At 45.6% G+C, this 22,334-nt stretch overlaps 7 protein-coding genes across 7 annotated transcripts; all 7 read right to left on the bottom strand.

Moving 5' to 3' along the window:
- Positions 1–2,271: 2,271 nt before the first annotated feature.
- F5891DRAFT_1056588 (uncharacterized protein) lies at positions 2,272–3,359 on the bottom strand. The gene is made up of 3 exons (XM_041362709.1): positions 2,854–3,359; positions 2,684–2,794; positions 2,272–2,625 (listed from the first exon to the last, which is right to left on the bottom strand). Exons 1-3 carry the CDS (start codon positions 3,140–3,142, stop codon positions 2,564–2,566), a joined length of 462 nt encoding a protein of 153 aa, XP_041221487.1. The 5' UTR covers positions 3,143–3,359; the 3' UTR covers positions 2,272–2,563.
- Positions 3,360–3,732: 373 nt separating this feature from the next.
- F5891DRAFT_644785 (uncharacterized protein) lies at positions 3,733–5,263 on the bottom strand. Its single transcript, XM_041372625.1, has 4 exons — positions 4,944–5,263; positions 4,299–4,883; positions 4,108–4,239; positions 3,733–4,060 (listed from the first exon to the last, which is right to left on the bottom strand). Exons 1-4 carry the CDS (start codon positions 4,987–4,989, stop codon positions 3,951–3,953), a joined length of 873 nt encoding a protein of 290 aa, XP_041221486.1. The 5' UTR covers positions 4,990–5,263; the 3' UTR covers positions 3,733–3,950.
- A 592-nt stretch (positions 5,264–5,855) lies between these two features.
- F5891DRAFT_1056584 (uncharacterized protein) lies at positions 5,856–6,749 on the bottom strand. Its single transcript, XM_041362708.1, has 3 exons — positions 6,320–6,749; positions 6,138–6,257; positions 5,856–6,083 (listed from the first exon to the last, which is right to left on the bottom strand). The coding sequence occupies exons 1-3, from the start codon at positions 6,609–6,611 to the stop codon at positions 5,989–5,991; spliced, it is 507 nt and encodes a 168-aa protein (XP_041221485.1). The 5' UTR covers positions 6,612–6,749; the 3' UTR covers positions 5,856–5,988.
- Positions 6,750–6,954: 205 nt separating this feature from the next.
- On the bottom strand, positions 6,955–8,551 carry F5891DRAFT_644745 (uncharacterized protein). The gene is made up of 4 exons (XM_041372624.1): positions 8,330–8,551; positions 7,670–8,275; positions 7,458–7,610; positions 6,955–7,402 (listed from the first exon to the last, which is right to left on the bottom strand). The coding sequence occupies exons 2-4, from the start codon at positions 8,253–8,255 to the stop codon at positions 7,299–7,301; spliced, it is 843 nt and encodes a 280-aa protein (XP_041221484.1). The 5' UTR covers positions 8,256–8,275; positions 8,330–8,551; the 3' UTR covers positions 6,955–7,298.
- A 2,627-nt stretch (positions 8,552–11,178) lies between these two features.
- F5891DRAFT_1193731 (uncharacterized protein) lies at positions 11,179–11,670 on the bottom strand (the record flags this gene model as incomplete). Its single annotated transcript, XM_041367811.1, has 3 exons — positions 11,179–11,288; positions 11,338–11,475; positions 11,538–11,670. The coding sequence occupies 3 exons, from the start codon at positions 11,668–11,670 to the stop codon at positions 11,179–11,181; spliced, it is 381 nt and encodes a 126-aa protein (XP_041221483.1).
- Positions 11,671–11,796: 126 nt separating this feature from the next.
- On the bottom strand, positions 11,797–13,675 carry F5891DRAFT_1193730 (uncharacterized protein; the record flags this gene model as incomplete). The annotated part of the gene is made up of 3 exons (XM_041367810.1): positions 11,797–12,146; positions 13,476–13,529; positions 13,585–13,675. The coding sequence occupies 3 exons, from the start codon at positions 13,673–13,675 to the stop codon at positions 11,797–11,799; spliced, it is 495 nt and encodes a 164-aa protein (XP_041221482.1).
- Positions 13,676–14,126: 451 nt separating this feature from the next.
- Positions 14,127–14,876, bottom strand: F5891DRAFT_1250523 (uncharacterized protein; the record flags this gene model as incomplete). Its single annotated transcript, XM_041369888.1, has 2 exons — positions 14,127–14,704; positions 14,759–14,876. 2 exons carry the CDS (start codon positions 14,874–14,876, stop codon positions 14,127–14,129), a joined length of 696 nt encoding a protein of 231 aa, XP_041221481.1.
- Between the last annotated feature and the right edge of the window lie 7,458 nt (positions 14,877–22,334).

The raw sequence follows: 22,334 nt of genomic DNA, 5'->3' as shown, positions 1-22,334 counted from the left end.
AGTCTCCCTCACGACGACAGCATCGTGCGTGATGTTTGGGTAGCCTTACGATAATCTCTCGCACGGCTCCGATACTTTCTGGTCATTATTGCAGGCTCGTTTCCGTTCGCAGTTCAGCACCATATGATATCTCAGCCTACCCTTGCCCTCTGCCGTCCTTGCGTTGTTCCAGATGCTCGTGGCTCTCACGAGCTTACCACACTTTCTTGAACCATTCTGATCGGCCGTGGGTATCCTCCTCTCTCCTGCAGCTCAGCACCGCATGATAGCTCAGCCTATTCTTGCCTGTCTTCCGTCGTCCTTGCGTGGATTAAAATGCCCACAGTCCTTTACGAGCTTACCGCACTCGCTTACACCACTTCAGTTGGTCGTGCGTATTTTTCTCCTCTTCCGCGTCGTAGGGCACCACCGCGTGATATTCCGGCCTACCCTTGCCTTCCGTTGCTCTTGCATGGAAAACGCTCGTGGCTCTTCACGAACCTACCACACTTCCTGAACCACCTCGGCTGGTAGTGGATATCATCATCATCATCATCATCATCATCATCTGCGCCTCAGTTTAGCACCCCTAGCCTACCATTACCTCCCGTCGCCCTTGCATGGTTTCAAACACCCGTAGCCCCTGCGAGCTCACGACACTTTCTTGCACCACCTCAGCTGGTCGCGGATATCATCTTTGTCTCCCCGCAGGGCAGTTTGTCATCCCACGATGTCTTATCCTACCCTCGTTTTCCGTTCCCTCTTTGCTGCCGGTATGCAGCACCCGGAAGTGTGTCCTACACGTCAGGTGCAATCTTCGTAATCATGCATGGTCGCTCTTGTTTCCGGGCGTTCATATATCATCCTCGGATAACAATGGCTGACTTTGACTTGCGATATTCACTACCACCGTCATTCCTTGACAATGGCTTCCCATGTCTACTACTTTCGTAGCGACTTGCAGAATAGCATGATATGCAGGACCCTTCACACCTTTGACGGCTTGTTCCAACCCACCGAGTCCTTCACGACCTCTTACGACTTTTACGACTTTTACGACTTTCATGAAATTCACGACTTTCACGACCTTACGACTTTATGACCTTAACGACTTTCACGACCTTCACGACCTTCACGACTTCTCATGATCCTTCACGACCTCATCGAGAACCTTCACCAATTATCCTGACCTTTGCAACTTGTCAACACCCCTATCACCTTCCATATCGTGCGTCCTGTGTGACCATCCGCGGAGTTCCACCCCAGCGCGTTCTTCCTGCCGCGGCCTTCTTGTAACCAGTTGCTCGGCCGCACAAAATGCAAGCGTTTCATGGCCTACCGACTTGACGAGCTTCGCAACCTCTCATGCCTCTCGAGACCGTTCATAGCCCTTCGATCCACTATGGCCTGCTGCAAATACTGGTATGTGAACAATCACTACTATATAATTTGCTTTGATACGTCACCTGCAGTTCGGCAAATTGCACCCTTCACTTCGACTCCATGATGACCTCGAGACCATCCATGACCGATCCTGACCACCCTACCCACTTCGGATTGCTACAAACATTGGTACGTGAAAAAGTACTGTGTTACACGATCTCCTGATTCACCGCATGCAGTTCGGCGACTTGCACCCTTTTAATTTACTTCAACTTCACTTTTATAACTTCTTTCTGTCCTATTTTTCTACTCTTATGGCAGCACCTTTTGTAATTTTGTGAATATGATTATCCCCCTGCCAAGTCATAGCGTGAATGAGTTTGTCAATTTTGATATTTGGCGACGGAAACTCTGATAGTAGGTCTCTGAAAGCTTCCTTGTCACTTGAAGCGTCAAAAATCATGTGTAATGCACAAGTAATATTTGTACAAACACAACAGGCCTCGAGGTTTTCAATCAATACTAAACCAAACATCCACGGAACCTCGCACCAGTTCTACAGCCGCGCTTTTCCCGTCATGGCGAAACGCTGAAGCATCGCGAACCCGCTGCCCTTTGGAAATTGGCACGGCGGGGCCAAATAACCACCCTTGCAACCACGCAGCAATCCCACCTGAAAACTTAGAAATATTGATGTGTTGCAACTAAACAAATTCATACCCTTGACTGGTCCAAAAGGCCCAAACCCAACAATGCGGAGAATCGTGAGAAGAAGATTGGCATTGACAATATTGACAGATAGCATTCTAATCACAGAAAAGCAGAGTGCGTGACCTGATTGAATTCCCGTTGGATCCAATCCTGGCTGATTAAGGACTGAGTACTGATTGGAAGTCTCGACTCTCGCGCAAGGGTCAAAGTAAATGATGGGTCCTGGGTTGTCCTGAGGACTGCGTCAAACATTGATTTTTCCCTAACAGGGTGCATGAAATACCGCTGCCTACTACGGATATATGTTGGATATATGATACTGACCGACGAGCGAACTTCAAGTATCAAAAATCGTGCATGTAAGTAATATTTGTACAAACGTAACAGAGGATTGAGTTAGTCGCGAACCAAACATTCACGGAACCTCGCACCAGCTCTACAGCCGCGCGCGCGCTCCTCCCATCATAGTGAAGCACTGAAGCATCGCGAACTACCTGCGCTTTGACACGACGAGGCCAATTAAGTACCATAGCAACCACATAACAATTTTACCTAAAGATGTTATCAGTATTGAAACATTGATGTGTTACGACTATATACAAAATCGTACCCGTCACTATCTGGAGAATCATAGGAAGAAACCCTTGGGAAAGTAGCATCATGATGCCAATCGCAATGTCCGGAAGCCACGCAAGGTATGTGTGCTGCTCCCTAAAATCTCCTGTATCATCATTTATTAGTTTATCAACGTTCCGGAACAGTTATTTATTAATGACACACCAATGGTCACAACATGTTTAACACCTGACTTGAGAGAACCTGTCAGACTTTGGAGGCGTCTCTTGCTCACTCCGAGCTCGCCGACGACCTGCAAAGAATATTCCTCAACGCGATCAAAAACTGCATTCGTCGTGGCCATGCGCTTCTCATGACCAGGAGCTTCACTGGGTGGCGGAAACCGTTTTTTGAGCCCTTCAAATACGACGCTGAAAGCGTTTCCAAGGTATTCTGATATGGTGCAGAAAGAAATGCCGCATTGTTCTGAGAGTTTTTTGATGAATTGGTACATTGCAGTTTAGTGCTAGGATAGACGACCGTTGGCTCACTGTGCAATGGGGCACTGGACATATATATATGTGTGTAAAGAATTCCTGCAGGATTCAATTCACCAAGTCACGTATGTAACAGGTTGATAATCGAAGCCTTCATGGCATGAGGCAACATGCAGTAACACATACCTAATCCTTGAGGCGCCTTGAGGGCTCTTGAGGGTGTGTGTACATCAAGCACTGCACGTTGAGTTGCCTAAGATGGTTGGTCCGCTATTATGTAACATGCCAACTAAAGCCGTTGATGCAGCCGATGAATACCCGTCAGATCATGTGCATCACATCTTTTTTTCATGACTTGCGAGCATTATGTTACTTCAGCGCTATAACAAAGATATTACTGTGACAGTACAAGATTCAACAGAATTGCGTCGTGCGTCACTTTTGCAGGTCATAAGCAAGTGCCGACGCGAGAAACCGTAAAGTCGATGTGTCCAGTCTGAAAAGCAGAGTGCGTGACCCGATCGAGTTCTTGTTAGATAACAATGCTTGGTATTAGCAAACTGCCAAGGACTGATATCAGAAGTCTTGCAAAAGGACCGAAGTAAATGGTGGGTCCTAGGTTGCTCGGAGGGCTGTGTCGAACATTAATTTCACCTCACGGGTATTACACGAAGTCCCGCTACCTACTATGGATATATGCCGCTGACCAACGAGCGAACTTCAAGCATCAGAAATCATGTACTACATGCAAGTAATATTGTACAAACGTGACAGGGTTTCAGTCATGGACCATACATTCACGGATCACGGAACCTCGCACCAGTTCTACAGCCGCGCTCCTCCCATCATAGCGAAGCGCTGAAGCATCGCGAACCAGCTGCCCTTTGTCACAGCGGGGCCAAATAACCACCCTTGCAACCACGCAGCAATTCCGCCTAAAAATGTTATAAGATTATTGTGTTGCAACTATACAAGATCGTACCCTTCATTGGTCCCAAAGGTCCAAACCCAACAACGCGGAGAATCGTGAGAAGAATCCCTTCGGCAAATAGCATGCTAATCACAATGCCCGAAAGGGCCCACACGAGGTATGGATGCTGCTCGCTAACGTCTCCTGTATCATCGTTTGATGTTAGGTTCTCAACATTCCGGAGTCATTTATTTGTGACACACCAATGGTCACGACAACGTGTTTGAGACCGGTCTTGAGAGAACCTGTGAGACTTCGGAGAAGTTCATTGCTCACTCCGAGTTTGCCGACGACCTGCAGAAAACACTCCTCAACGCGATCGAGAACCGTGTTCATCATGTTCAGGCGCTCTTCATGACCGGGAGCTTCATCGGGTGGCGGAAACTGTTCTTTGAGCTCCTCAAATAAGACGCTGAGAGTGTTTCCAAGGTCTTTCAATATGGTGCAGAGAGGAATGCCGCGTTGTTTTGCAGCTTCTTTGATGACTTGGTAGAGTGTCGTGGTTGTGCCAACGACACTATCTACAGCCGCCCTCAATTCTGCTATCTTGTCAGAGGGATAGAATTCCCTGGCACGCTGGAAAAATACATCTGTACAACCCTTGGTATTTGGAACGAAGCCTGCAGCTTTGTCCCAGCAGGACTTTCCAACACTTGGAAAGTGCAATCCACCATACAACATGTGTGCTGAAGCAGGTAATGATCCAAGTTTTCCTGTCAGGCTGCCGACCGTTGCAGCGCCTTGGCCATATAACGCGCCCGCGACTTGCGATGACTTGTCAAAAAGTGCTGTCAATCATTTCTGACATCAGTATATGATTCAAAAACAGTAATTTCAATTGGACGTACACTTTCTCACTACTCCCCATCCTTGTCCTAGGTTAAAATGTAACATTCGTCGTGAGATAAAAGTGCAACAAACCTGTCTCGGTGGCGCTTTTATCAGAAGAATGAGTGCTTTCTTCAACGTTGCCTGAAGGAACTGGTCGCAGTGTTGATGCCAGAGTAGAGAGCCGATTCATTGCAGTATACTGTTGGGTCACTGTGCAATTGGGCATATAGTATATGCGAGGACCTTCTGCGGGATTTGAGGATTCGATTCACCAAGTCACTTATGTAACAAGTTGATAATCAAATACTTCACGGCATGAGGCAACATGCAGGTTCACATAACCAGTAAACCTTAAGCTTGAGATGGGTAAACGTCTTCGTCAGCCTGTGAACTTCTCAGCCAATTTCAATATTATGGTCATGAGAGGCTTCCCTCTAATTAAGGATTTTCGAAGGCCTTGATCACTAGTGTATGATTTGATTTCTCGAGTTCGTGCGTTTCAGATTATGCATCACTAAGAGGCATCATGATCCCAGCGCTACAACAAAGGTGATGTTGCTATGAGATTGCGAGATTCAACAAAATTGTGTGCGCTATTACCGCCAAGTTTGATGGAATTGCGGGATGGGATGTGTGACATGTTTGCAGGTCGTAAGCAACACTGGCAGTGAAGTTAATGCTGTCTAGTCTGAGTCGCGAAAAGCAAAGTGCGCGGCCTGATTGAATCTTCAAGTTGTTGGATAACAATCCTTGGTATCAGCAAATTGACCGGGACTGAGTACCGATATAAGGATATTGCAAGCCTTGCGCAAGGACCATAGTAAATGGCGGGTCCTCTGTGGGTTGCCTGGAGGGCTGTCTCAAACATTAATTTTACTGGTCACAGGGTGCATGAAATCCCTATGGATATACGACACTGACCAACGAGCGAATTTCAAGCATATGCCATATCAGAAATCATATACATGTAAGTCATATTTGTACAAACGTAACAGGTCTCAACAGTTTCAGTCATGGATCATACACTCACGGAACCTCGCTCCAGCTCTACAACCACGCTCCTCACACCATGGCGATGTGCTGAAGTATCGCGAACCAGCTACCTGCCGGGACAGCCCCGCCAAATACCCACCCTTGCAACCACGCAGCAATTCCACCTAAAATGTTATAAATATTGATGCGATGCAACTATACAAATAACAAAATCGTACCCTTCACTGGTCCCAAGGGCCCAAACCCGAGAATCGCAGGAAGACATTGGGATAATAGCACGCCAATCACAATGCACACAAGGGCGGCCACGAGGTATGGATGCTGCTTGGTAATATCTCCTGTATCATCATTTGATGTTAGTTTATCAACGTTCTGGAACACTTATTTATTCATGACACACCGATGGTCACGGCAACATATCTGACACCCGTTTTGAGAGGACCTGTCAGACTTTGAAGGAATTCCTTGCTCACTCCGAGCTTGCTGAAGACCTGCAAAAAACACTCCTCGACACTATCAAGAATCGTGGTCATCTTGTCCATGCGCTTTTCATGACCGGGAGCTTCACTGGGCGGCGGAAACTGTTTCTTGAGCTTTTCAAATAGGGCACTGAGAGCGTTTCCAAGGTGTTTTAATATGGTGCAGAAAGGAATGCCGCATTGTTCTGCAACTTTTTCGGTGAATTGGTACATTGTAGTATAGTGCTGGGATAGTAGACGACCGTTGGCTCACTGTGCGATTGGGCACTGGACATATATATAGGTGTAAGGAACTTCTGCGGGATTCGATTCACCAAGTCACTTATGCAACGGGTCGATAATCGAAGCGGCGTTCATAGCATGAGGCAGCATCAACACATACCTAAGCCTTGAGGCCTTGAGGGTGTGTGCCATGCACATCAAGCACTGCAGTACGTACACGTAAATGTGCAAGTGCAGGGCGGAAACCAAATGGACCCACATGATTCACATGCCCAGGCTTCCAAAGATTGTGATCTACCCCAAAGCGAGATTTGAGTTGTAGGGTCAGAAGGACTTATCACGAAGGTCACCAGTTTGTGTGCCGCTATCCATTAAGGATATTTGTTTGGCCCCAAAACCAAAAAGCGCCTTGTGCATAGGTCTGGACACTCAGTACTCAGTACTCAACGTCAGATTCTGTTTTATGAAGATGGCGCAAATGCTCACGAGATATGAACATTTCTGGCATTGAAGAAGCCATTTAAAACATTGCACTGTTAGAGTTTGGTATTTCACCCTTCGTCATCGTTCGTTGTTCGGATAGTCTCGACTACGTATATATACCTACGTCGTAGACCATCCTCTCTTTGTCGCCTCCCACCATGTTGTAGACACATAAAACAAGGTCGCTCTCCAGCTTTAACATTCACCTGTCATGGCTATGCGCTGCAGTATCGAAAACCAGCTACCTGCTGGGATAGCCCCGCCAAATAACCACACTTGCAACCATGCAGCAGGAGTTCCTAAAATCATCACATCAATGGGGCTGCTCAGTGCCGCAACCATATAAAAACATACCTGCAATTGGTCCCAATGGCCCAATTCCATATATCTTGAGGGCTAAGAGTAAAAAACACGGTCCATATAGTTGGGCAATCACAATGCACAAGAGGGCAATTGCAATGTACAAGAGGATCCATGCAAACCGAGTGTGCTGTTCGTAATGGTCTCCTGTATCATTTAATATTCAATCATCAACGTTCCACGACGGTTAAATACTTGCGACGTACTGATGATCCTTAAAATATGTCGAACACCGGACATGAAAGAACTGGTGTGATCTTTCAGGACTTCTTCACTTGCTCCGTACTTGATGGCAACCCGCAGAAAAGTCTCCTCAACACGATCAAGAACTGTGTCGATCATGAGGGTACGATCCTCGTAGCTGGGAGCCTCCTCGGGTGGCGGGAACTGCTCTTTAAGCTCTTCAAATAGGACATAAAAGGAATTTCGAAGTTCTTCTAATACTGAATCGAAAGGAATTTCGCATTGTTCTGCGGCTCCTTTAACGACTTGGTGCAGTGATGTAGCTGTACTGGCAATACTATTCACAGACTTCTTGAGCTCCGATATCTCTGAGGGATAAAGTTCCTTGGCATGTTGGAAGAGTTCAAGTTCGTATAATACATTCCCTTGGATATTTGAACTAAGCCCCACAATTTTGTCCCAGGACTCTCCCACACTTGGAATGTGCAATCCATCGTACAGCATGTATGCTGAAGCAGACAAAGAGTCAAATTTTTCTGTGAGACTGTTGGTGCCTTCATGACTGAGCAGGCCATCAAAGTGACCGCGTAACGTTTCTGCAACTTGCATCGACTTGCCGAACAATGCCGCTGTTAATATTTTCTCATTAAATGATTGAAAATGGTAGCCATGGATGTACTCACACTTCCGAACTAGTCCCCATCCTTTTCCGAGACGAAATCAAAAGTCTCCTCTTAGAGACCAAGAGGCGACATACCTCCCTCGTTGGCCACCTCTAAACCTTTATTATCGTAAGAACAAGTACTTTCTTCGACATTGTTGGAAGCGACAAGTTGCAATGTCAATGCAACAAATGCTAGAGTAGAGAGCCACATCGCCGCAGTACTAGGACTTTTTAATACAGATGGCCCGACGGTTTCACCGCACTAATCGCATGGACCTATCAGGACCTACACGATTCACACGCCCACGCCATTATGTAGTATCAGCTCCCCAGCCAGCTCAGACCTGCAAAAAAAACAGGGAAGGCCGAATAGACTGCTCGACTGGGTTGGATCCTAGGTTCAATTTTATGATGCTCAAGCACATTTACAACATATAATCTGGAATACACAAAAATCGTCTCTTAAGTATAAACATAAAGACAAACCCCAAGGGTTTTCAATGACATGAAACAAATGACTGCTGAAACCCGAACAACTTCAATGATACTTAATGCTTTGTACTCATGGCTAGGCGCTGAAGCACTGAGAACCAGCTACCCGCAGGGATGTTGGCACCAAATATCCAATGTTGCAACCACGCAGCAATTCCACCTAAAACATCATGATGATATGCTGCTCAGCATCACAACAGTATACAAAAGTGTACCTTTGATTGGCCCTTGCCACCTAAATCCAAAAAAGCGGAGAAGCCAGGGAAGAAGCCATCCACCAATCTCAATCTCAGGTAACAATAAGGGATAAAACTCTACAATCGCAACGAGCAAGAGGGTATGGGCAATGTCAGGATGCTGTTCAACAAGGTCTCCTGTATCATTTAATATTATGTCGTCACTGTTCCGGAATGGCCAGATGCTCGCGACGTGCCTGTGGTTACAGCAACATGTTGAACAACAAACTTGAGAGGAGTAGAGTGACTTTTTAACAGTTCTTCGCTGATTCCAACCTTGGTGGCGACCTGTGAAAAACTTTGCTCAATGCTGTCAAGGGCCGTGCTGATCATGATTGTACGGCTGTCATGACCAGGGGCCTCATCAGGAGGCAGGAACATCTCCATAAGCTCTTCGAATAGGACAATGAAGATATCCTCATGTTCTTCTATTATGGAGTAGAGAGAGACGCCACTGTTCTCTGCAGCTTGACTGCAGACTTTGTGCAGTACAGTGGCAGTGGCAGTGACGTTGACCATAGATTCCCTCAACTCTGTGAGCTTCTCAGATGGATACAGCTCCACGGCATGATGAAAAAGCTCATCGGTATACTCCTTGATATATGGACTGAGCTCAATGATTTTGTCCCAGAAAAACTCTGCTGTGTCTAGAAATTGCGATTCGTACCACGTGTGTTGTGCTGAAGCAGACAAAGAATCAAACTCTTCTGTTATGTTGTAAGTAGTGTCTTAAGAAATGAGTAGGCAATCAAATTGACCGTGTATTGTGTCTGGGATTTTCGAGGGATTGTCAAATAGTGCTGTCGATCATTTCTAATGTCAGGAAGTGATTGAAAAGTGAGTGTTCATACTCACATTTCACCGCTCCCCATCCTTTTCCTAAATTTAACTTGATGTTCGTTGTAAAATAAGAGTGTGACCTACCTTGTTCGATTTTTCTCGAAAGTATTGGTTTGAACGTTGCAGCAGTTGCCAATGTGACATATGCTAAAGTAGAGAACCACATGATAGTTGACCATCAACAGTGGTCGGAGTCTTGGACCTACAAGGACTTGATTCTTTATGTAACAGGTTGAAGCTTCGAAATGATGGCGGCCTTTAGTGACTTCATCATGATGAAGCACATTGATGTATGTTCAATAATCTGAGAGCATGGCCATGACCCCATAGTAGCTAAGCATTGCCATTAATCCCATGCAAAATTACTAGTATTTGTAAATTGTAGCGATGTTGAGATATTGAGAATTATATATGGATCCTGACATGAGCGACAGGGAGAACTTTGGTTCGGGCCGCAGCTACCAAATGATCCCGCATTACGCAGATGCAGCTGTCAGTATTATTGTTTCTTCAATGTTAAATTGACGTTGTAACTGTGCTTCTGCGCTTGGAAGATGGTAAGTTTCGTCAAATTCCAGTATGCTGAACTTCTCTGTAGCCAAGTTGGCGTTAGCGCGCATGCGATGTGCCACTCCTCAGGTATGCAATCTTCGCTTTTCATCGCCAGCTTGATTTCCCATTGGGTGGATCGTAGTCTTTTCTCTATCGCCACTTACATTTCTTTGTATCTATTATATCCCTTAGTAACAAATTGACGAATGCAAAGTTGTTTTTGCTCGAACAAGTCAATCAGGATTTGTACTACAAGAATCACCCCAGCGTGAGGGAACTGAAACAAGAACGATCGCCGGCAACAATATACAGTAAGAATGGTAGTGCTGAGTACTGAAACTCTAGGTAGTGAAAGGTTGCAAGTTGAAGGCACGACAGAACTTATTGCATTTACGTGCAGACCTGAAATTGTTAAAAGCAGATATGTAGTTTCCTCCGCCGAAATTGTTCATAAAAGCCCTGGATACTTGTGTTAGTATGACAGTCCAAGGCTAAGTAGTACCAGCATGGACTCACGACCCTGTCAAGACTTGACAGTCGGTAAGGAGGTTACCAGAACCTATGCCAAGTACAGTTGGTTAGCTGTGGGTGGCGGTCAGGTGGGTAGTTGAGCACTCGCCTTGGAAATCAGGCAGATAAACTATGTTGTTAGTAAGGTGATACCAGACATGCTGCACGAAGCATAAAAACAATCCGATGACTGCTTCTCTCCCCTCTAAACTACAGGCAGGAAAACCTCACACCAGTTCTACAGCTGCGCTCTTCCCATCATGGCAAGGTGCTGAAGCATTGCAAACCAGCCGCCATCTGGCACGGTGGGATCAGAGGACCACCCTTGCAACCACGTAGCAATTCCACCTAAAAATTTATAAATATTGTGATGTGTTGCAACTATACAAAACCGTACCCTTCATTGGTCCCGAAGGCCCAAACCCAACTGTGTGGAGAGTTGTGAGAAGGAGCCCCAGGTCATTGGCAGATAGCATGCTAATCACGATACACAAGAGGGCCTGCACGAGCTTTGGATGCTGCTCATTGACGTCTCCTGTGTCATCATTTGATATCAGGTTGTCAACGTGCCAGAATGGTCATTTGATCGTGACACACCGATAGTCACAACCATATGTTTAAGACCAGTTTTGAGAGAACCTGTGAGACTTTCGAGGAGTTCCTCGCTCACTCCGAGCTTGCCAACAACCTGCAGAAAACACTCCTCGAAACGATCAAGAACCGTGTTCATTATGGTCATGCACTTCTCGTGACCAGGAGCTTCACTGGGTGTTGGAAATTGTTCTTTGAGCTCTTCAAATAGGACACTGAAGGTGTTTACAAGGTTATTCAATATAGTACAGAGAGGAATGTCACATCATTCTGCGGCTTCTTTGACGACTTGATACAGTGTCGCGGCTGTGCTGGCGACACTATCCACAGACTCCCTCAATTCTGTCATCTTGTCAGAGGGACAGAATTCCTTGGCATGCTGGAAGAATTTGTCTGTACACCCCTGGATATCTGAACCGAGACCAGCAGCCTTATCCCAACAAAACTTTCCAGCATTTGGAAAGTGCGAACCACCGTACAGCATGTGTGCTGAGGCAGGCAACGATCCAAGTTTTTTCGTCAAGCTGCCGACCATTACAGCGCCTTGACGAATGATGGGGTAATCAAATTGATCATACAACGCGCCTGCAAATTTCGATGGCTTATCGAAAAGTGCTGTCAATCATTTCTGACATCAGTCTAGTACATGATTGAAAAACAGTAATCTTGACTGTACTCACACTTTCTTGCTACTCCCCATCCTTGTCCTAGGTTAAAATGCAATGTTCGTCGTAAGATAAGAGTGCCACAAACCCGGGCCTGTCTCTGAGTCAGTGAGACTTTTGTCAGAGGAATGAATACTTCCGAGTCAACGCTGCCAGAAGTGACTGGTCATAGCGTTGATGTCAGAGTAGAGAGCCACCATGACTGCATCGCAGTATGATAGTGCTAGGATAGACGACCGTCACGGTTTACTCACACCGTGCAAGGCATATAAACCTACTGTATGTGATTCGATTCACCGAGTCACTTAGGTAACAAGTCGTAATCGATCTGATACATGATGCAGCAGCGCGGCCTTCATGAAGCTATATATGCACACGCAGTAACATATACCGCAGGTCCGCAGTGCGCATGTCGCAATCAGCGTGTTCAATTTAACCTTGAGGCCTTGAAGGTGCGTGTACATCAAGCACTGAGTGCTGAGTACTGCAAAGCAAGTGCAGGGTAGAGATCAAATGGACTCATGGCACACGTGATTCACACATGTTTTGCACATGTTCCCAAGGCTGATAAGATACATAACACTTGGCACTAGCACTATCTAGATTTGAACGCGTCTATAGGCTATCACCAGTTTGCCTCAGGAGTATACCGGATAACAGTCAGACTCCTCAATCTGTCGAGGAACCAGCATCCTTGGCTACACCACTAGGGAACATTTGAATGTGTGCCTTCTGAATCGTGCGAGTGCCATTAAGGAACTTTGGGATCAGATCTCTGCATCGAACAGGTCTTGCAGTAGAGTACTCGATGGCAGTAACTCTAGGGTCATTCTCTAAATATTGCACTTTCATGACCATGTTGATTATCCGCTGCCAACTCATAGCTTGAATGAGTTCACCTGCACACCGAGCTCCTGACCTTTGGCAACTACAGAAAACTTGAGCATGGGACCCTGCTTCCCAAGATGTGTATGCAGCTCGTTCGTCTTATCCACTAAGGATATTTGCTTGGCCCAAAAACTGAAAAGCGCCTTGCATAGGCTTGGACACTTGACGTTAGATTCAGTCTTATGAAGATGGCGCAAATGCTCACGAGCAAGCATGTTTACAAAGTAACATTTAACATGCACTTGATTATGAGATATGAGCATTTAATTACAGACATCACAGACCCGAGGTTTTTGATCTCAGGGATCAAACACCTACACGACTGGCATTGAAGCCATCTAAAGCATTGCACCTGTCATAGCTATGCGCTGAAGTATCGCAAACCAGCTACCTGCTGGGACAGCTCCGCCAAATAACCACACTTGCAACCATGCAGCAGCAGTTCCTAAAATCATCATGTCAATGGGGCTCCTCAGTACCGCAACTGTATAAAAACATACCTCTAATTGATCCCAATGCCCCAAACCCGAATATGCTGAGGGCTGTAAGAAGAAATCCCTGTGCAAATAGCAGGGCAATCACAATGCACATGAGGGTCCATGCAAGCTGAGGGTGCCATTCTTAAAGGTCTCCTGTATCATTTAATGTTAAATCATCAACGTTCCAGAACGGTGAAGGTACAACAATTCAGATGGTGAGTCTGAACAATGTGTTGGGTCTTGCAGAACCTAGCTGCTATTCGACCCTAAAGGGTTTCTGGACTAGGCTCAAGTCTCAGAGGAGAGGAAATATCATAAAAACTACTGAGGACTCTGACTCATACTGGTAACTGGTGAAAAGATTTATTGATTATGTAAGCTACAAAAGTGCCAACATAAGGTAAGGTAAAAACAGTCTCTACAAGCCCAGCCAGAAATGAATCCCTACAACGGTCAAATACTCGCGACGTACCAATGATCCCTACAATATGTCGGACACCGGACATGAAAGAACTGGTATGATTTTTCAGGACTTCTTCACTTGCTCCGTACTTGATGGCAACTCATAGAAAAGTCTCCTCGACATGATCGAGAACTGTGTTGATCATGAGGGTACAATTCTCGTGGCTGGCACCCTCCTCGGGTGGCGGGAACTGCTCTTTAAGCTCTTCAAATAGGACTTGCAAGGTATTTCGAAATTCTTCTAATACTGAATCAAAAGGAATTTCACGTTGTTCTGCAGCTCCTTTAACGACTTGGTGCAGTGATGTAGCTGTACTGGCAATACTATTCACAGACTTCTTGAGCTCCGATATCTTTGAGGGATAAAGTTCCTTGGCATGTTGGAAGAGTTCATCTACATTCCCTTGGATATTTGAACCGAGCCCCACAATTTTGTCCCAGGACTCTCCCACACTTGGAATGTGCAATCCATCGTACAGTGTGTGTGCTGAAGCAGACAAAGAGTCAAGTTTTTCTGTGAGACTATTGGTGCCTTCATGACTGAGCAGGCCATCAAAGTGACCACGTAATGTTTCTGCAGCTTGCATTGACTTGCCGAACAATGCCGCTGTTGACACTTTCTCATTGAATGATTGAAAATGGTAGCCACGGATGTACTCACATTTTACTAGTCCCCATCCTTTTCTGAGACAAAATCAAAAGTCTCCTCTCTAGAGACCAAGAGGTGACATACCTCCCTCGTTGGCCACCTCTAAACCTTCATTATCATAAGAACAAGTGCTTTCCTCGACGTTGCTGGAAAGGACAGGTTGCAGTATCAATGCAACAAATGCTAGAGTAGAGAACCGCATTGCAGTACTAAGCCTTGTGTACAGATGGCCTGACGGTTGATTGTTTTTTCACAGCATTAATCACATGGACCTACCAGGACCCACAACAATTCACACGCCCACACTATTATCCCCAAGCCACCTCGGACCTGCAACAAGAGGGAAGGCCAAATCATCAGTAAACGGATGATTCCTTGATAATGTAGCCATGGGAACTACAGAAGGACACAATTCTGTTTCTACTAAATAATATCATATATTCTGCGAGAACTTTTAGTTGTGAATATATAGTCATCAATGCCTGTACATTCAGAGTAACATGAGCGGCCCACAACAATGTTGTAATTTTCCTCCATTGTAGCAGAGAAGGGGTGTTAGTATACTGGTGCCCATGATTTTCAGCATTGTCATTTTGCCTTATTATTTTTTTGAATTACGACCTCATTGAAGACATTCTCATGACACATAGCTTTGGCACTGTTCAACACGTGTAGGATCTCATCAAAGTCGACCACAAAGTCATGACTCCGCGCCATCGCAACACGCATGGGATTTCGGCGCAGTCCTTTCGACTTTGTGGACTGTTCTTAATTTTCGCCTAGATTAAGATGTTGTTTCATGTTATCTATGCCCTTGTCGTACGAAGTAGCTTTGGCACTGTTCAACACATGTAGGTTCTCATCAAAGTTGACCACAAAGTCGTGACTCCGCACCATTGCAACACGCATGGGACTTCGGCATGCTCCTTTCGATGTTGTGGGCTGTTCTCAATTTTCACCTAGATCAAGATGTTGTTTCATGTTATCTATGCCCTTATCGTATGAAGTAGCTTTGGCACTGTTCAACACGTGTAGGATCTCATCAAAGTCGACCACAAAGTCATGACTCCACGCCATCGCAATGCGCATGGGATTTCGGTGCAGTCCTTTCGACTTTGTGGACTGTTCTCGTTCTTCCTCAGTCTGGTGAGTTTTACAGAGGCCAACAAACGGCAAAATTTAAATTTCTATCAGCTATAGACATAATTTTAACCTCGTTCAAGAGCTCATCGTTTTATCAATATAAGCTACTTTCCTGTATTGTCTGGCCCAAAGTTCCTGTATTACCTATACATGTCGCCTGTAGTTTGGTGAAAACTTCTAGTTTCATAGCGTTTTTAATGGTTGGGGGCCTTTGGGAAAAATGTCAAAGTACAGTTTGGCATTATCACCGGAAGAAAACTGGATGAGGAAGCTGCGTGGAGGGAGCTTAAAGCGTGGACAACGCTGTGAAACTCGCAAAAACCTGTGATGAAAATTTGAATCTGTAAGCTATAAGAATAATTCAGAGATGTGAGCAGAAAAATAAATAAAAAATGGACTTCTGCACACGAGGGAATCCTGGCTTGAATGGATTGGCACGATCCATACTATTCCTGAAGAACGCAAAATTTGAGATAGTAGGAACTTCCATCTACGCAGGAACAAGCATGAGTGCGTGGATCACTGTTCATCTAAACCAACTGGAACGTATGTAGGAGGAGAACTTGAAGACTTTGAAGCCACTCTTGTCGTCCATGTTGGAAAAACACATTGCTGACAGAAGCCTCTGCGCCAGAAAATTTATTACCTCAATGCATACTAAGAGAAAACATGGTTGTGTAATGTATGTGAAGAGGTATAAGTGCTCACCGTGTCAGCAATGTCACACATCATCATGATGTGCTTGATTCCCTATGAACGGCTTTAACTGTGGCAGATGAAGTCAAATAGAACTTCATTGTTGCAGAGTGACAATCCTATCATCGAGAGGTGCGCAAGCGAGAAACAATTGATCTTGGTTGTCCGGAGGAGCTTGAAAAACCCAACTTGCACGGCGGCCGTGTTCTGAGAAAAAGTGTTGGTCGATATTGGATCAGAACTGCGTCGAGGAATGGCAGGAACTCGAGAAGTCAACCAAGCATGAGGCCATGATTGTCAAGGTATGGCGGGTGGGTGAATAGCCTGAGTAAGCGCAGCATTCAAGTTGGACTTTAGCTCGTCAAAGGGTACAGCATGAATCATTCTAAACAGAGTCCGAGTTGGTAATCATTGTTCACTGATTTCGGATCGTCTCCATCAGCCTTCAGTTGGCAAGCTTGCTTATGCAGAATAGTGAGTAGTAGGCTGAAAACAAACATTCAAGTATTAGTAGTGCTAGTATTGCTAGGTAAGGCTGAACTATAGTCTGCTTCGCTCCAAGTTAGAAAGACAAACTGTCTTCCTTGTCCTTGTCCCCATCCTCACCATCTTCTATCCCCTCATCCAGGTCACTATCACTCTCATCATCAGACTCCTGTTCATTAGGGTCTTCATCATCTTCGCTGTCGTGGTCCTCTTCCTCCCCTCCGTCAAAGCTGTCGCATTTACTTTCGCTCTCCAAGTCACCAACATTACCATGCCCCTCCGGTTCCAGGCTATCCGCGAGGTCCACGTCTGCACAATCTCTTGCCATTCCTCGTAGGATGATAGGATGGCCAATTCCATGGTGCGTATAACGCATAAACATATCACGGTCCACGAATCTGTGTGATCATCAAAAGTTTGGTAAGGACAACAGGATGGAAGGTTGTACTTACATGCCAACATAATATCCTTCCCAGTCATCTAATTCATCACGTTGACATCCGAAGGACTTCCCATAGCGAAGAGACGTGGTACCACGACCGGAAGAAAAGGCCGGAATCAAATGAGCACTTCGGATGACCTGACCGGGATCAAGAAACCCAAATGTGTCAGGGTCAGACTCATCTACGAATGCGACCTTTGGAAGTCGAGCACAATTCATCCCTGACTGGTAGTCGGTCAGGCGCGCCAACCATCTGACATAGAGAACTTCAATTTGATGCCTTTTCACTAGACCTTCATTATTGAGCCACACATCCATATGGTAGATGCCCAGAACGCGGGCATACCAGTATGGATGTTGGGGCGCCATTTCCCCAGACAAAACCATAATATCAGGGTGTGTCAGAGTATTGATAGTATCATACTCTTGTCGTAAATCATAAGTCGTGTAATGAACCTATTGATTTGGAGAATCACGCTGCTAGCAACACTCGAAAAACGCGGAACATACCTGCATTGTTTGGACAGAATAAAGCCTATTGTCCGAGATGATAACCGAATTACGCTCATGATTGGAGAAGGTAGAGTCACAATGAGTGACATCTAAGTTTCGAAGTCAGTATAGTGCATGATCCTTGAGTTTTGGAATGAACCCCTGCATATTATTGTGAGTAAGGCGAACAACAGGGAAAGTGGCACCTACTGCTACAGCTGGATCATTGTCATGATCTCGAAGAAACTTGAAAATATCCAATGGGTTGTTGCGGCTACGCGTTGGTATATAGTGATGATCCTTTAAGTTGATTTCTGCAGGTAAGTCGACTGGTGGCTGGTACCAAGTATATGAGCTGTGTTCTGCCTCTGCTACTCGCCAAAGGACTCGTCGACGACGCTCATGCTTTGCAAGCTGAGCCGGGGTGTCCAATTTGCTGGTAAGCGGATAGAACACCTTAAGTGCTCTGTGTGCTAACTCTCCCTGCCAGACAACTCAAGATCAGACTCGGACATTATACCAAAGATGGGACATACAATTTGCGATGTATATGAGTCAACTGTTCCAAAAAGCCGGATTGACCATAGATAATCCCCCATGGCATGAAATTTATAAGTGTTCAGATTAAACTTCTTCACCTTTTTGCTGCAACTCCCAGCATCCGCATTGTTGAAACCCGAGCGTTCGCGCGCAGCCTTGCATTCTCGAGCAGCCCTTTCTTTCGGTAATTCTACAGTAGAGAAACTGGCACATGTCAAGTCGCAAAACTTACACAAATAATAGGACAGCCTTTTGAATGTCTCATCTAGCAGTGATAGGGTAGTGTCGGAATGCATTCTTAGTTTAGCAAGAGCGTGCCATTGGGCAAACCTGTATAAAAGTGACTGCACAATAGCATCATGATCTGCTGGGAAACGCCCCTCGAAGACCGGTATCGCACACTGAGGAATGTCACTAACATTCATCACCAAATAAGCCAGAAAGATGTACCTGCAGAATGTCCTCGAAGTCCCGTGCTGCAAGCCGTTTCATTTCTGACGTATTATTCGAAAATTTCCGAATGATCCCATTGCCATATGATGGGACGTGGCGAAATCTATGTTTAACGCGATTACCCTCAATCAGTAATGAAAATTGTATGCGACAAACCTATAGTCAAGACTTGCAACCAACTGGTCACCTCCGGGAAGCGCGTAAAGTAGACGGATAAGGTGTGTAAACAGTGCCTTCCATGTACCTAGCTCGCACTCATGCATAAAATCGACTACAAGCATACAAAAAGTGTCAAATCCAAGCGGTCCAAGCCTTTCTACAAAAGTGTTCTAGTTTACAATCAGGTACCAATTATAAGGGGAATGGTTCTCAAAGTACTTACCACAGTGTTAAGACCATGCACAAAGGGTAGGACTGATTCTGAGGGGCTTGGCTTCAGCTCGTGCGCTGCGCCCCTTACCCGAGTATGTGCCCTTAATTTCAGATTGGTGTCCGAGGAAAGTCTGAAGACGTCCGAAGGACATCCGAAGGCGCGGGAAACTTCGGAAGGACTTTCTGGACGGGTGCAAGTAACTTCCGGATGAGTGCGGGAAAGTTCCGGAGGAACTTCCGGAAATTACAATGAGGTTTCGTCCTGATACAGATATGTATAATGGCTACTCGGGACTTGTCCTGAGTAGAAGTAAACAGAGGAAAGGCTGCAAGGACAAAGTCCAAAGCAGAATAGGTCCGGAGGACCGCGGGAAAGATCCGGATGAACTTCCGGAAACTATGGAGGATCAGATGAGCGGATGAGCGGAGTATCAGATAAGCAGAGCTCTGGCCTAGGGAGAAACTCCCTAGGCCTGAGATGGATAACAACTAAGTTGGAAGACTAGAACTGATATGAGGACTTAGAGTGAAGACTAGTGCGAGGACTAATATGATATTCAGACTGAGGTACTACAAGACATATACACGAGTTTATATACTAAGAGAAATAATGGAAGGATCAATAAGCAGAGTCCGAGGCTATGTACGAAGCATATGCAAAGGTTAACAAATGCGAGTCAGAAATGAACATAGGTTAATGGATCAGTAAGCATACCGGTAATAGATATAACTGAGGTACCGGGAACAAGGAATACCGGATAGGCTGTGTTAACATTATATGCACAGGAAATGAATCAAGAAGCTTATCGTATATCAGATAGGAAATGTATCTATATGTCGGATAGGATCGGATCGGACCGGATCGGATGTGGTCTGGATGAGATGCGTGGATATGCAAGATATAATATTAGGGCAATGGGACAAGGGTGAACGATGCAGGCTAGCTGCGAAGGTAAAGGGATCTGGATGTGGATGTGCGGAGGTGCAGGGATCTGGATAGGTAGAGGACTGCAGACATGGATAGGATATCCGAAGGTCCGGATGAGGCGTGGGAATATTATCGGATGTAGGTCCGGAATACAGGATATGACACACAGTCGGCACCCATGAACCTTCTCCAATAGTTGCCTGCACCTTAGAGCCATTCACAGTGTTTCCCGAGTGATAGATAAATATGCGGGCCCTGATTATCTTCTCCAGACAGTAAGTCCTAAGGGTAGCGACACAATTTTGCATGTCTTGAAACAAGCCAAGAAGGTCAAACAAGGCTTTCAGTATGAGACAGCGCGGACACGGGCAAGAGCCCATATCTTTGATTGTTGCTATCAAAACCCTGAGGCGATGATGAGTACATTAACAAAAATGAAACAAGATGTGCACTTCTCTGGATAATCGGCCAAGTAAGTAAAGATCCGTGGAAAAACTCTTCTGAGTATTCCATCTGGACACCAAAGAACAATTCCGTGATGGTATGCGTGAAGGAATTCCGCATCCAATAAATGTTTCCAACACGCATGAAACAAATCTCTCCGACAATGCGCATGAAGAGCTGCCATGCCGCTCTTCGATATCTGCGGCAAGCTACTGAAGACGTCCTTTACATTATCCGGAAGCTAGAAATTCAATGTGAGAGAGACACACGATGCGGGAGGCAGATAACCTACAGAAGGTAAAAATCCAACAAGGTGGCATGCACCCGATTTGGGTGCTGATTGAGCATACTTCGTTAAGTTTCCAAAGTACAAATACAAGGGCCAAGCCTTGGCCATTCCGAAGTTGGCCAGATGAGTTGCATCAGAAAAAAACATCAATCCAATGATAACACGTTCGAGTGAGCAACCAGGCTCTCTTGGCTGTCTATGCAGACCATCCTGGGCTTCTAACCAGGAGTCAGAGGTACATATACAACTCGTCAAACACACGTTCTTGATGGCTGTCCAGTGGATCCTTCCATAGACACTTGAAGGGTGAAAGATGGAATGCGCTGGCCTGAATGTCGGTGAATGCGGAATGAATCACTGATAAAAGTGGCCGGTAATGAAACACCAAAATATTAAGTGATCTGCCCCGGTCATCTTTTGACTTAGAAGGGATATCAAGGGCAATATCCATTGCCAACCAGTCATCTGGGAAGATTACAGGCCCCTTTCCTCCGTTATCGTCCAATGCGCGCAGACTCCTCCTTACTGAAAATCCATCCAAGTCATTTGAATCGAAATCCTTCACCAGAATCACGGCTTTAACAAGACACGTCACTTCAGCCTCTGATTTCTGATGACTACCAGAGTTCATCCATGCCATCAGACGGTAGATGGTCATGTTGGAGAAGGGAAAAGGCGGTCCAGAGACAGAATCAGACCCATCTGCATCCGCGTGGGTGGTCGTTGGACAGGAATTGGCTAACTGGGTAGATGAGATGTATCTATCGGGCTTGAACGAGGGGCGCCTAGGACATTGTCAGCAAAGTCCAATGGCGTTAAATATTGTTTGGAGAGAATCACGCAGAGTCAATAAGACTCTTTGGATTCTGTGTTGCGGTTGATTGTGAGTTTCTGTCGCATGAGACGGGTCATTCCCAGCGGAATCAGAAGGATTGAGGTCTTCATCAGCAGGTAGAATATCGGCAAACCTTCTTGGGAGGGGCCTGGATGTGCTTCACGAAGGACATTGATCTGGGTCTGCTTCGATGGGTGAGGTTACCATTAGTATGCTGCAGGTACAAGATTTTGCAGAAGATGCGCACCTAGATCGTGTTCAGTCACGGCAGTATCATACTCCTCCGTCGACATTGCAACATCTACAATGTCCATGTCCTGTAATGCAGAGGTTGAGACACTGCTGTAGTAGTAGCATGAGAGGTATTGTAACTGAGTTGTTACTGGGCTCAGCCACGCTAGGTTCGCAACTGGCTGCAGATTTCGAATGATTGGTAAATAGCATCGGTCGCAGCTGTGAATTATAGTAAGTCAACTTAAGAGAACTAGTAAGTCCGAAGTGAGAGTTGAATCCAGACTTGGACTCAGTGAATCAATGACT

The sequence above is a fragment of the Suillus fuscotomentosus genome (assembly GCF_016647785.1).
Source record: "Suillus fuscotomentosus strain FC203 chromosome Unknown F5891scaffold_61, whole genome shotgun sequence".
NCBI classification, from domain to species: Eukaryota; Fungi; Basidiomycota; class Agaricomycetes; order Boletales; family Suillaceae; genus Suillus; species Suillus fuscotomentosus.
This window is presented reverse-complemented; position numbering and strand designations above follow the sequence as displayed.